The sequence below is a fragment of the Leuresthes tenuis genome, unplaced genomic scaffold, assembly GCF_036924035.1.
Source record: "Leuresthes tenuis unplaced genomic scaffold, fLeuTen1.0.hap1 SCAF_12, whole genome shotgun sequence".
NCBI lineage: Eukaryota > Metazoa > Chordata > Actinopteri > Atheriniformes > Atherinopsidae > Leuresthes > Leuresthes tenuis.
The window spans coordinates 30,743,855-30,756,662 of NW_027325366.1; the positions used below are offsets into that span (position 1 = coordinate 30,743,855).

Sequence of the window (12,808 nt, forward strand, 5' to 3'; positions counted from 1 at the left end):
CAGCAGCCACACACTAGGGTCCCAAAAAGGGAGACTAATTAGGTGGCTCATTATTACAGTACATCCATTAAAAGTGAGACTAATTAGTGGATTAGTTGTGCCCTCGCAGCTGTTCAGGTGGGCCAGAATCCTGGGAGAGATTTACAGTCTCTGTCGGCCCAAACAGCGAGCAGGAAGTCTGCAAATGTTACCCGTCATAATAAAAGCAGATAATCATTTGGCAATACTTCTAACAAACATATCTGAGAAATGAGCTTCTTGTCGCATATTTTGTTGATGGTTTACCTTAACTTCCAGGAGGTTTATTAATAAAAGCTGCAGCCAAAGAGGCCTGTGATGGTTTGGTCCTTTAACCAAACATCAGAGACTGAGTTCAGCTGGAATTGGCAGGCAGTTGTACACAGATTGTTACCTAAAGCGCTGCTTAAGCCTGTGATATTATTTGTTTTTGGGACTCTATTTCCATTGATTTGAAACTGAGGCCTTCTGCTGTTGGTCCAGTAACTCTACAGCTGACAGCTTAATGGATCAGTTTAATTATTAGACTGGAGAGGAGCAGGAAAAGATGAAAGATTCACAGAGCTCGTCTACAAAGTGTCCATTCATCCCACATCATCAGCTGGCCATCACCACGTAGCACACAGCACACCCAGAGCGGTGGGAGTCAGTTCACACAAGCAAAGGAAGCATTCGACACGGGTCAGTGTGGCGGCGTCGGGTAGCGAAGTTCACCTCTCTGATTGGCTCAGAGTCAGGGGCGGGGCCTTGGAGCTCAGCAACAGGTATCTTGCCTTCTGCGTTTTTTTCCAGACTGGAGAGCGGACTGAACCGGGCCTTCTCAGTTGTGGTGCTTTCTGGTTGTGGTGGTGTGTCCGGGTCGGGAGTCTGCGGGGCGCTGGTGCTCTGCTGCTGGGCTGTTTTGCTACTGTCCAGGTTCTGGTTTTGCTGTAGCGACAGCAGGTAGGCCTGCTCCTGCTGCAGCTGTCTCTGGAGCTTCTGGGCTTGTCGCTGCTCTTCGAGCTCCCGCCATTTATACTCCTGAGTACAGGGAGGGCCACGGTTGAACCAAAACCACTGACTACAAGAGCCTGGGCAAGGTGTACGGCTTCAACAACACTGCTTTTTACGGCAAAGTTACACATTTAGACGGCACTTAAATTCCCACCGCGACCAAAACAAGAAAAACAAGTTCCCCGTCAGAAGTGAAACTCCTTATTTGATGTGGCGCAGAACTGTATCACAGTGACATTGTAACAGGTGTGTAACAGTTGGGCAAAGGGCCCATACGGAGGTTAATAAGGCTGGGAAATGTCAGAGAAGATGGAGACCGGGTACTTTTCTTTATGCTGGCTCATCGTGAGTCAGCACAACCTAAAACAAACGCCAGCAAAGCCTCTCTGAAACGACAGATTCCCTGTTTACCTGCTACAGTGACAGCTTCAGTCTCAGTGTTTTAAATCACATTTAGGAGGCATAAAATATTAAAGATGGTGTGCAACTGGAAGGGATCATTGTGTCCTTTTGTGTGAACATCTTCTGGAACGGCCACAGGAACAGAATTCTTTAAAAATGAAAAGACTCCAAGTAATCCATCACATCTGCACAGGACCACCTGGAGTATAAACAGGGGAAATCCTCTCTTCCTTTTGGATGACTGGTTTCCTGGTGATGACATCACCATCACTCAGGGCCCTGTAAACATCCCCACTTCCCTGGCAAATCCTGAGAATACTTATTATGTTTTAACCTCGTCTGTTAACGGCTCCCCTCAGACCTCTTAAAGTCACGAGTTAGTCCCAAAAACTTTATTCCGTTTAGAAGGAAGTTAAGTGAAATCAGGAAAGCTTGTGTAAAAAGTACCTGCATAATGAAATTTAACAACCTGGGAGTTGTGGAAACTTTAAAATGTAACCACCTGGGATGTAGAAACAGATGGAAAAAGCATTAAGAGGAAAACCAAGGGGGGGAGAAAGTACGGGGCCAAGAAAAAAACTAATATTCTTATAGTATAAAGGGAAAAAGTGCATTTAAATGTGGCTTCCTGGGTTGAAACGAGGCTGTCAAACACTCACCAGTAGCATTGCCTGTTCGTGGAGGAGCTGCTGTTGCAGGATCTCCAGGTGCCTCTGCTCCTCCTCCAACTGACGGCGGATATACTCCTGTCAATCAAACGCAACCCGTCCATGAGTTAACTGCCCGAACCCTCCATCATCAGAGCAGAAAAACCATCAAACCGGCCGAATGTCCGATGTTCTCCTCACATATAAAGCTCTTAATGACCGAGCTCCATCATATCTTAAAGATCTCATTGTAAGATATTTTCCTAACAGCACTTTGCTCAGAAACTGCAGGTTTACTTGTGGTTCCCAGAGTTTCTAAAAGCAGAATGGGAGGCAGAGCCTTCAGTTATCAGGCCCCTCTCTTGTGGAACCAGCTGCCAGTAAATTAGGCTTAAAACTTTCCTTTTTGATAAAGCTTATAGTTAGGGATGGCTCAGGTGACCCTGAAACATCCCATAGTGAAGCTGCCATAGGCCCAGACTGCTGGGGGACCTCATCTGTCACACCTTTCCTCACTTTGCTCTCTTTTTCCCTGTTTAATTTCTCAAATGATTTTATGTCCATGTGACATTATTGTGGTTATTAACTTGTGTTTCCCTGTTCCAATAGGTGTCCTTTGAATGGTGTTATGGTGTTTTTCCCCCCTCTTTTCCCTCTTTTCTGTCTTCTCAAACCCCAGCTGGTCGAGGCAGATGGCCATCCTTTCTGGTTCTTCTGGTTGAGATGACATTCGTTTTAATTTAGCGCTATATAAATAAAACTGAATTGAATTTAAATGCACAGGCTAAAATACCATTTTCAAAACCCTCTGAGATTATAATGATCCATGCATGTAACGAGAACTCCTGGCCTGGATGTTTGTTGTCCGGTCTGCTGCATGAGCCGCAGACGTTAGATGGCAGCTCATAAGTTTGCAGATTGTTTGAAGATGTATATTTGCCAAAACAATACAACAAAGTAGGGTGAAAACAGAAATTCTGAATCAAAAGTGATCCAAATACTCCATAAAAGGTTCGGGGAACTTTAAAATGACGAACCATCCCCCTGGGTTACAGTAACATTAAATAAAAAGGCAACAATGGACGCTATAACTGCTACATCGAATATATATATATATATATATATATAAAATTGAATTTAATCAAATAAAATGCCTCAATTTCACGTCGTGGTAAATGAGGGGGATTCCTCCAATCTAAGAGATTTTAATCCCTCCTAAGAGACGACTGTTAGAGAAACACAATGACAAAGGTTTTAGTTTGAAAACTCGTTTCAGCCCCTGAGAGCAGGACCAATTCTAGTCACCGGACAAGATATATTTGAGTATATTCCGCATATAACGGCAGCCATGTTGGATAAAAACACTCACTGAATTTAAATATCACAGCTAATATGAACTTAATGGATAAAAAGGTCGTGTTTGCTGAGGTGCGTCAGATAAATCTGAGGTTCATCTGTCCTCTGGATCAGCTTATCAGCCACATGGAGTAAAAATGACTCTTACAGGTGTTTCCTGGGGATCTCTCTTGTTCTGGTACCTGCTCTCGGTCGGCCCTCCTCTTCTCCTCCTCCGCCCTCCTTCGCTCTTCCTCCTCTTTGCGACGTCGCTCCATCTCCTCGACGCGCCTCTTCTCCTCCTGCTCACGCCGGCGCTGCTCGCGCTCCTGCTGCCTCCTCATCTCACGCTCACGCCGTTGTTGCTGCAGGTGAAACGCCGGAACAGTTTTACCCTCACTTGGCCTCGTGTGACCTACATGAAAGACTAATCCTCCGTTCTGTATGAAAGGATTTCTGTCTCTGGTGCAGCTGCAGCCTTAATAAGCCTCTTTATTTACCAGTAACACCTTAATATCCACTGTCTTAACTGACTTTTGGTTAAAAAGGAGGTGATTCTAAATGAATACATCAGCTTCTTAAAACCCTTTTGGCAAAAATTAAACCTGGCTGCCAGCAAAAGAAGTAGTTTTGGTGTCAAACAAGCCCAACTGTGATGATGTGTGAATATCCAAAGAAGAAGCAGGTTGCCCAGCTGGAAGGATGAAGCTGGTGGAAATGTTCTGCTGTCAGCTGGACTGAGGAGCATCTTCCCTCCAGCAGCAGCCTCAGAGGATATCAGAGCCCAGTGGATAAACTAGATCTGAGGCTAATGTTCCAGCAGAGTTAGCTAAAGACACTTTTCATCCCACTGTTTTAACAACTTGGTCCAGTTCAACGCTGGACTGAAGGAACTGAGCCACAAAGAGGATCAGTTCCAGCTCTCAGAGCCTGAACTTCAGAGCAGGGAAGTGGAAGCATCTGAGAGATGATTCCTCATGGCTCATTTATCTTTTCCTTTAGCAGTAGCTAACGCTAACAGCGCAGTAATGAAGCTGACGTGTATATTAAGTCTGAAGAAGACACAGCTGTGAAAACAGGGCTGAGAGAAAGCCGGTCTCGTATATCTCAATAAGACCTCGGAAAACTGTGTCAATCTGTTTAAAAAGGGCAGATTATATATCGCCTTTAGGGCATAAATCTCAGTGAAGAAATCGTGCGCGACTGTATGAGCTGAAGCAAAGATGTTAAAATGTCAACATTTCAGGCTGTTAGCATTCAAGCAGTTTTCTGTCAACCACTGACAGCTGCAGGAAATCAGCCGCAGCGTCCGTTTCATGACGCATCGTGTTTGTAGAAATGCTGCGTTTCAGGACGCCAACGGGCCACGTGCACAGGGCTGTTCCTCCGACAGCCCCGACACGCACCATCATGACCCAAAAGGGCCTTGAGCTGCTCGTTCTGAGCAGAAAAACGTGTAAAAACTGGTTTTTACGTCATTCAAATGAATCCAACTGCACTCTTCTTACTGTTTCATTTCTTACTGTCAGCCCCTTCCAGCAATTACATCCCTCTACATTATATTCGTCCCTCCCTGCTATCAATGTTCACTTTTCCCTCCTCTGAGGAGAAGGATCCAGCCAGGATCGTGCAAACGACCACAGCTCCAAGAGATAAGGTGTAATTACAAAACGGCTTTTCCAATTTCTTCCCCGGGGACACAGATTCATTATTTTCCTACAGCAGCCTGATATTCATTTGGGAGGGCATTATGTGAAATTATCCAGCAACAATCTAACCAATAACCCCGATGTCCAAAGCCTCTAATCCTGTTTCACTGACATAAAAGCCTGTGACCCCCCCCCCCAACCAAAAGCTGTCCCTGAAACACAGAAACACCTTTAACCTTTCTCCTTTTACATATTCTACTGGTGTTTTTTAATCTTTCTGTTAAAATACAACAAAGCTTTTATTCTTTTCCAGAAACGCAACATTTTATTGGTATTTCTGAAGGATTTTTCCTGGTTGTTTGACGACGGTTTAGTAATTTCACTGTGATCAACGAGCTAAAACGTTCATTTAAGCTGCTGTTTTTAACAGAAACCAATATAAGACACGAGTGACGGCTGCAGACTCCAGTGAGAACACCGATTATAGCATCATTATGTCAAATATACAGAGAAATGACCAGATTCCAGCGAGTCGCTGCATACCAAGGTGTAGGGATGGAGGGATTTTGATCGGATCTTTTTTTCAAATGCCACAAGATGTTAAAGAAAACCTCTCCACAACCTGCGCTTTACTGTGTATTAAAAATGTTTCTCATGCAGCAACTTGTCTGCCCTTTGAGAAATATTAGCTGCCAGGCGGCTCATATTGAGCATCCAGTGTCAGCATTTCTTTCTCTCTCAACTGTCTGAAACGGGACCGACTCCTTCGCCAGATCTCTTGCAACAGCTGGTCCACACTGGGCCCATCTTTCGCTGCCTTAATCCGGCCGCAGCACCTGATCTCGCAGCGGTGGTCGGGCCTATTTTTGCGGCCTAATACGTCTGCTTCTCCTTCACATTCACATATGTTGCGTTGGGTCTTTAGGCTCACCGTTGACATCCGGAAAAACACTGAAATATGCCCAAATAGCCGATTTAGCATCCTTTTTTGGCACTGAATTGCTGTCGGCCATGTCAGCGCCAGCCAAACGATCTGAAGACGGCGCCGATTTCACATCCCTACCCAGGTGTACGTTTCTTATGGAGAAGACCAGGAAAATCTGTGTAGAAATGCTTCAACATGCTCAGTCACGTTCTTCTGGGACCAGTTTCAGCCCAGTTTTGCATCTTTTTTACTGGCTGGAATCCTCAGGGCTCCAGTCTCAGTACTGAACTGTTTCTGCTCACCGTTTTTGGTGATTTGTACAGTTAACAGCCTCGTTGTTTCTGTCTAAAGTCCCACCAGAGATGGAGCACATTAACCTCATCTGTACTGAGATGGAGGAACGAACCTTAGACAGGCCTAACTCATTTATGTTTAAAAAGAGACAAAGAAATGCTTAATAATGGACTCAACTGTTCAAAATGGCTTCTTTTGTGTGTTTAACACGCTCAACTGAACCTAATGGCACCACAGATGGTTAAAAACACAGAAAAAACCCAAATGTATAATAATTGTTATAAGACGGTGATGTCACCCGGTCTCAAAGGAGAGTTTTTCCTGCTTTGATGCGTGCACAAGCTTCATAAATAACTTAATAATCTTTTTTTAGTGCTGCTGGAAGAGGATTCTGTGATGCTTCTTTAATAAATAAATATTTAAGACATTTTTCTTACTCCACAATCTCCCTTTAGGACAGAAATTGTCCAAAAACCACATTTTCCTATTAGTTTAACTGCACTTTGTCTGTTGAATATTTATTCAAATATATGCCAACTTGATTGGATGATACTTTATCTGCACGTTTAAAGGTAAAATGCAGGAAACTTAAACGATAAACAGGATGACAGACTTCATATGAAGACGTTTCACTGTGATATCTATGAGGAAAAATGAGTTTCTTCTCATTCTTTGATCTAAAAAATCTCCAATTTAACAAACTCCAAACTTTATTTTTCTGTATATCGTGAAACTTTGTCCAAAGTTTCTCTGATTTTTGTTTTTTTTCAGGCAGTTGACTGTATTTTAGGTATTTTAAAGAGTGACACATCAGTTTATAGCCTGTAAACGCTGTAATCTCACTGCTCTGAGACAGTTTTATTGAACATTTCTCTTCTTTTAGCCCATATGACTCACCTCCTCCAGCCGCCTCCTCTGCTCCTTCTGCTGCTCGATACGTTTCTGCCTCTCGGCCAGCAGCTGGCGCTTGTACTCCTCCTGCTCACGAAGCTGCTGCTCCTGGAGGAGCTGCTGGCGGCGCAGAGCCTCCGAACGCTCCTTGTTCTCCTGCTGCAGCCGGATGAAGTCGCGGCGCAAAGTTGACTCACCTGGGACGTTGACTATGGAGCTGTACGGAGAGACGGGCACGGAGGTGTCAGGAGGAGGCCAACTTTTCCCCTTTTTGTTGTCAGATGCTATCTTGTTGCAGCACTTGCTGACAAGAACAGGAAATTTGCAATGAAAACTACACCCTGGAAACAGCTGACACGGTAATTACCTCGGCTCCCCTTCTTGCTCTGATGCTTCCTCCTCCTCTTCTTCACTGCCACTGTATTCATACTCCGTCTCATCTGTAAGGTAAAGAAAAACAAATCGTTCCAATCACTACAGAACCGAGCTGAAAGCTGTGTTCAGGGTGAAAGCGAGCGCTCCTAAGCCGGCGCTCCTTGCTGAACTCACCTTTCTCACCCCTCTTCTTCTTGGTTCTGTCGATGTGGTCTTTGAGCTGGATGCGGACCTGCCTCTCGTTGGGCTGGTCCCGGATGAAGGGGTGTTTGAGCAGCTGCTCCGTTGGAGGTCGCTGGGTGTAGTTCTTCACCAGGCAGCCCTCAATGAAGCTGAAGAACTTCTTCGACCTGTAAGAGCAGTTAAATGTGACCTCTCGGGCTGAGATGTGCTTTCTCATTTTACTCTGAACACAGACGATAAAGACGGAAAAGGTTAGGGCACCATTTTTTGGACTTGAGTCGCGGGGGAGGGTTTCTGGGGATGAGGAAGAGGGCTCTCATTGGATGCATGTCACACAGAGCTGCAGCAAAGAGAAAGAACAGTGAGACCAGAACCCAATAGTTAAATTAAAATACCATGATGCTTTCCCACAATCTGCCACCTCCACAAACTCTAAAAGTTGTTGAAACTGTCCCTTTTTCCTTTTTTGTGCTGTGAAATATACATTTCCCTCCATGTCTGACCAGCCCAACATGAGAAAATACACCTAAAAGGTGGCGTCTACTCACGGGGAGCTCCCTCTGCCATCTCTATGGCTGTGATTCCACAGGACCACAGGTCACTCTGAGGGGCAAAACACACGAGCAGTAAATTTATCTCAAACTTTTAAAGCTTGAAATTAAAACAAAATGTCTAAACGGACAAACACGTTTTCTCTTATATTTTCACTTTGATATTTGAAGAATAAAAGACGTTTCTCGTCCTTCTTACCCTGTAGTCGTAGGTGGCGTCAGGGTTCTCATCACAAGCGATGACCTCTGGAGCCATCCAGTACGGAGTCCCGATGAAGGTGTTCCTTCGACCCACCGTCCGGTCCAGCTGAGCGCTCACACCAAAGTCCACTGAGGAGAAGCCATTAAAAATCTGTCAAATCGGCTCAGAACGGTTTCCTTTAGAGTGAAATGTAACCGTGAGCCAGTGGGTGACTTTAAAGAGGCAAAAGTCAGTTAGAGACCGTTTACATCCTGTTTGAAAGTAGGCTGAAAATGTGAGAGGAGTCATTTAAATTCCAGCCCAGAAGCTAACAGATCCGGCCATTTGTTCTGGGACCCGTGGGGGCTGAAGTTTCGAGTCAAGTCTGAGTGTTGAGTCCTGACTCAGTGTGAAGATGCTGCTTTCAGCTAAATACCAAAGTGCTTTATAATGCATCTGCAGTGGAGACGTGTGCTTTAGTCCCCTGATTACAAATTAAATCTAATTCTAGTTAAATAAAGAAGTGAACACGGCAGAAGATTAACACAGATGTTGGGAGAACAAAGAAGCCGTTTAATTGGAGAGATTTTAATCAAAAAAAGACTTTTTTAAGCTAAAATGTCAGTAAAACTCGACATGTCATTTGTGTTGTGATGCAAGACATTAAAAAACTGGACTGTAATGAACGAGATCTGGCTGGAATCATTCGTCAGCTCATACCCAGCTTGACTTCAGCGTTCTCAGTCAGCAGCACGTTCTGTCCCTTGATGTCACGGTGGATGACGTGATGAGCGTGCAGGTGAGCCAGTCCCTGTGCACACAAACATGTTACCCATGAGCCCTTTCACACCTCTGTATTTGTCTAATGATTTTTCATCCCGTTTAAAAGCAGCACGCCGGCACCGATTCTTTCACTTCTGACAGGAAAACATCTCAATCTGGTAGAAACGTGAGAAACAACCGACCCTGAGAATCTCTCTGGAGATGTAGGCGATCCAGTCCTCCTTCAGGGTGTTTCCTTTGGTGTTCTTCACCAAATCTGTGATGGACCCAGCACCACAGAACTCCATCACCAGCTGAAGGAGAGAAGAAGAAGACATTAATGACACAAACGTGCACATTTTAATGGAGACAACAGCTGAGTCGTCTGGTATTTGGCTTTTTCCATGTAGGAGCTGATCTGCTGAGGGACACTTTCCAGATAAAGATATGGTCAGAGGGGTTAATAGGAGGGTGGGGGGGGGTCACTTGGAACACATTAACACAGGAAACAGTGTGGCTTTGGAGAAATGTGGTTCTTATGTGAGAGAAAGGAGGAAGATGAAGACATCTCCAGTGGCTGATGTGAGAGGTCTGATTGGCCAAAGCAAGGATCCGGTCCTCGAGGGCCGCCGTCCTGCAGCTTTTACACGTTTCCCTGCTCCAACACACCCGATTCGGATGAAATGGAGCTCTTCAAAAGATTAAGTTCTGCACAAACCTGCCAACTATGCATTGATCTGAATTACATCACAAAGCACGGACAAAACAAAGGGAATTTGTTCCAAAGTGGACCTTTGGGAACATCTGGAGAGTGCCGACCTGGACATGTTCCCCCATAACCAGAAAAGGCAAAGACATGCCAACACTGCAGCGCTGCATGGGACGGAAGTGGAATAGTTGTCATTGTGCTTCCCCTCAACCTTCACCGTCCCTTGACTGGGTTTGGGACCCATTTAGCTCAGAGGCGGTTTTTGGAAAGAAGAACTAACTGAACTGAGACAGGACCTTGTGTCGGTGGACAGGTTTTGGTTGACTTTTTGGTTCCTCATTCCTGCAAACACATCTATGTTAGCTTTTCATGCACGACTACAATAAAAACTAAACACAGAGAGAGACTGGGAGCTGGTTTTCTTCAGTTCCTGCCAGGATATCAGCAAACAGGCTCAGGTTTCACACCGAGTGAAACAAAGTTATCAGCCTAAAATGAGTCATTTTGGAAGCTTTTTCGGCTCAAAAAAGGCTGGAAAACACAGCTTTACAGAAACATTCTCCTGCAGCCATTTACTGGTGTTTGGAGTTGAGAGACCCTCCCCTGCAGAAATCTGCTGCTCTGAAGTGCATGTGGGAAAAGTCTGGATCGAACTGCCCTTAAAGTGCACTGAAGCTGCTTAGGTCTGACAGTTTTTTCGCTGCACAGACCAAAAAACCCAGCAGAATTGGAACCAAACCAGTACGACTCCTGCAGCTCCCCAATACAACAGAATATGACCACGCAGTTCTGGTCCAGCTCCACATTAATTTTAAAGAGTAAACACAGAAATAAAACCAACAACACTCAGATGATTGCAGAGACGTGTTCATGTGGTAAACCCCTCCCTCTGCGTGCAGCTTTTCCGTTTAATGACCCTGGAGTTTGTGCCTCGGATGCACAGAATGCGTTACGAACACTCTTCAGACGTCCTCAGGAGACATTAGTCTGAAGTGATGGTCAGTGCAGAACATGATGATCATAAAACCGACACATGCAGCTGTAAAAGGGGTCACAGAAGCAGCTGTAAACACAGTGAGAGTGAGACCTCTCCTCATGAGGAACAGCGGAGATCGATGCTCCTAAAACAAAGTAATTCTGCCTTCAGCAAACTCCCTTTGCTCAAATTAACTGAATTTGTTTCATTCACTTCCTCTGAGCTGTCCTCTTTCATCTGGTCCTTGTCTTTGTGTTACTGTTGCTTAGCAGCTATGAACATTTAGTGAATTTAAACGAACATTTTAATCATCCTCCAGCACAAAAACGAGGGAAAACGTTCCAGCCAGAATCTGGAATGTGTTGTTTTTGCTTCTGATATAAAATCAGTCCAACGAGATTTAGAGCAAATGCTTTGATGTTTCCGGTCAGTTTTAAAAGCGGTTGCTGTGCTCTTGGTATTTTAAACTCACCCAGAGTTGGTCATCGTGGCCCGGAGGACTTTTCTTGATGAAGGCTCCATAGTATGTGGCGATGTTTCTGTGGTGGGAGTACTTCTTCAGCATGTTGATTTCCAGCTTAATTTCCTCCTCTTCATCCTGTGAGAGAAAGAGGAAGTTAAGACAGTTTTATTCCCCATCAGCCAGCTGGGAAGCAATTCTATGAACTGATGAAGTTCATCAACACCGGAAGAATGGAGGATTAGCAATAAAAAAACTTTGGGAATTCAATTTTATGCCATTATACAGTCTGTTTATCACGCTTGTCAATTCAAAGTTTGACAAAAATCGGTTTAACAGGCTTAAACCCAGAAGCCAACACTTATCCACCGTAATGAAACATCTGACCACATGATTCTTGTGGTTTTAGTCTTTAAAAAACATTCTTAAACTCTTAACTGAGCAACTGAAATGTTCGTTATTGTTTGATGTTGCTCGAGCGAGTCTCATCCAACAGAACAGAATCAGATGGTGTTGCAGAGTGTTACTTTATGCTTTAATGGATTTGTTTTTCTTCACTGCTGAATATCAAGCTGCCACATATAAAGTTTAAGACTTCTGTAGATTCATACTTCCAGTAATAACCCAGCCAGTAAGCAGCAGCCTCTTGCATTTAACTTACTTAGAGGCAGAATGTTGCAGAACTACTTCTTGGCTTTCGGTCTTTTTGTGAAAGAAGGGGCCGGGCTCTGAAACAAACCTTCTCTAAGCTGTTCTAATAAACTGATATCACTCCGAACAAACGCGCAGATCCAGCCTGAACTCAAACGATAACGGCGCCACACCGACCACCTCCTCTCCCCTTCGCAGTCTCAGAATACTACAGCCCAAGATTAAGCGATTACCACTCGATCACTGAAGCTATGTGACATTTATTTACAGCCGCTTTCCTCCAGTCCAACTCAATCGTTTCATCTCGCAACCCGACTGCGGCTGCTGGTACGTGACATTTTCAGTGTTATCACGGCAGGTTGATTATCAGGAGCAAACTGCAGCAACATGTTAGATCCACAAAGGCTCAGAAGAAGCTCAGAGCCGAAGGAGGCACTGTTTGGCTTTTTCACGCTGAAGCGTGGGACCTCTTGGCATTTTCCAGTATGGATGGTGCAGCTCTACAACCAATGCTTCCTGTTCTGTTGCGCTTGCTAGTTACTTTGTACTTTTTTCCAGATAAAACTTTGTAAATTAAAGTATATGCAGACACCGCAGGTCTAATACCAGCAGAAATTGCTATTCTAGGCAATATTTTTGCCTAGAATAGCAATATATCAGAGTATGTCCAACATCTGTCTACGTTTCAGCGAGACTACAATGTTTATTTCCATTTTCTAAGTTTAAGGGCCGACACATTTTCTTTTCAGTGTAATTTAAAAGTGCTTAGTCGCTCACAGGAATTTTGAGGTCAAATTGTAGCTTAT

General features: G+C 44.4%; 1 protein-coding gene across 5 annotated transcripts in view; it reads right to left on the minus strand.

The window, feature by feature from the left end:
- map4k4 (mitogen-activated protein kinase kinase kinase kinase 4) overlaps positions 1 to 12,808 on the minus strand; it is an 81,612-nt gene that overhangs the window by 18,157 nt on the left and 50,647 nt on the right. For 3 of the 5 annotated variants that reach the window (XM_072397478.1, XM_072397477.1, XM_072397480.1), the window contains exons 4-15: positions 11,364 to 11,489; positions 9,410 to 9,520; positions 9,165 to 9,255; positions 8,463 to 8,593; positions 8,261 to 8,315; positions 7,974 to 8,052; positions 7,704 to 7,879; positions 7,522 to 7,594; positions 7,161 to 7,371; positions 3,599 to 3,760; positions 2,073 to 2,159; positions 733 to 1,038 (exon numbers count right to left, since the gene is read on the minus strand). In XM_072397478.1, coding sequence (XP_072253579.1) covers positions 733 to 1,038; positions 2,073 to 2,159; positions 3,599 to 3,760; positions 7,161 to 7,371; positions 7,522 to 7,594; positions 7,704 to 7,879; positions 7,974 to 8,052; positions 8,261 to 8,315; positions 8,463 to 8,593; positions 9,165 to 9,255; positions 9,410 to 9,520; positions 11,364 to 11,489 — 1,608 coding nt within the window. The remainder of the gene's footprint in view (positions 1 to 732; positions 1,039 to 2,072; positions 2,160 to 3,598; positions 3,761 to 7,160; positions 7,372 to 7,521; positions 7,595 to 7,703; positions 7,880 to 7,973; positions 8,053 to 8,260; positions 8,316 to 8,462; positions 8,594 to 9,164; positions 9,256 to 9,409; positions 9,521 to 11,363; positions 11,490 to 12,808) is intronic. The other 2 variants (XM_072397479.1, XM_072397481.1) reach the window with 1 other exon arrangement.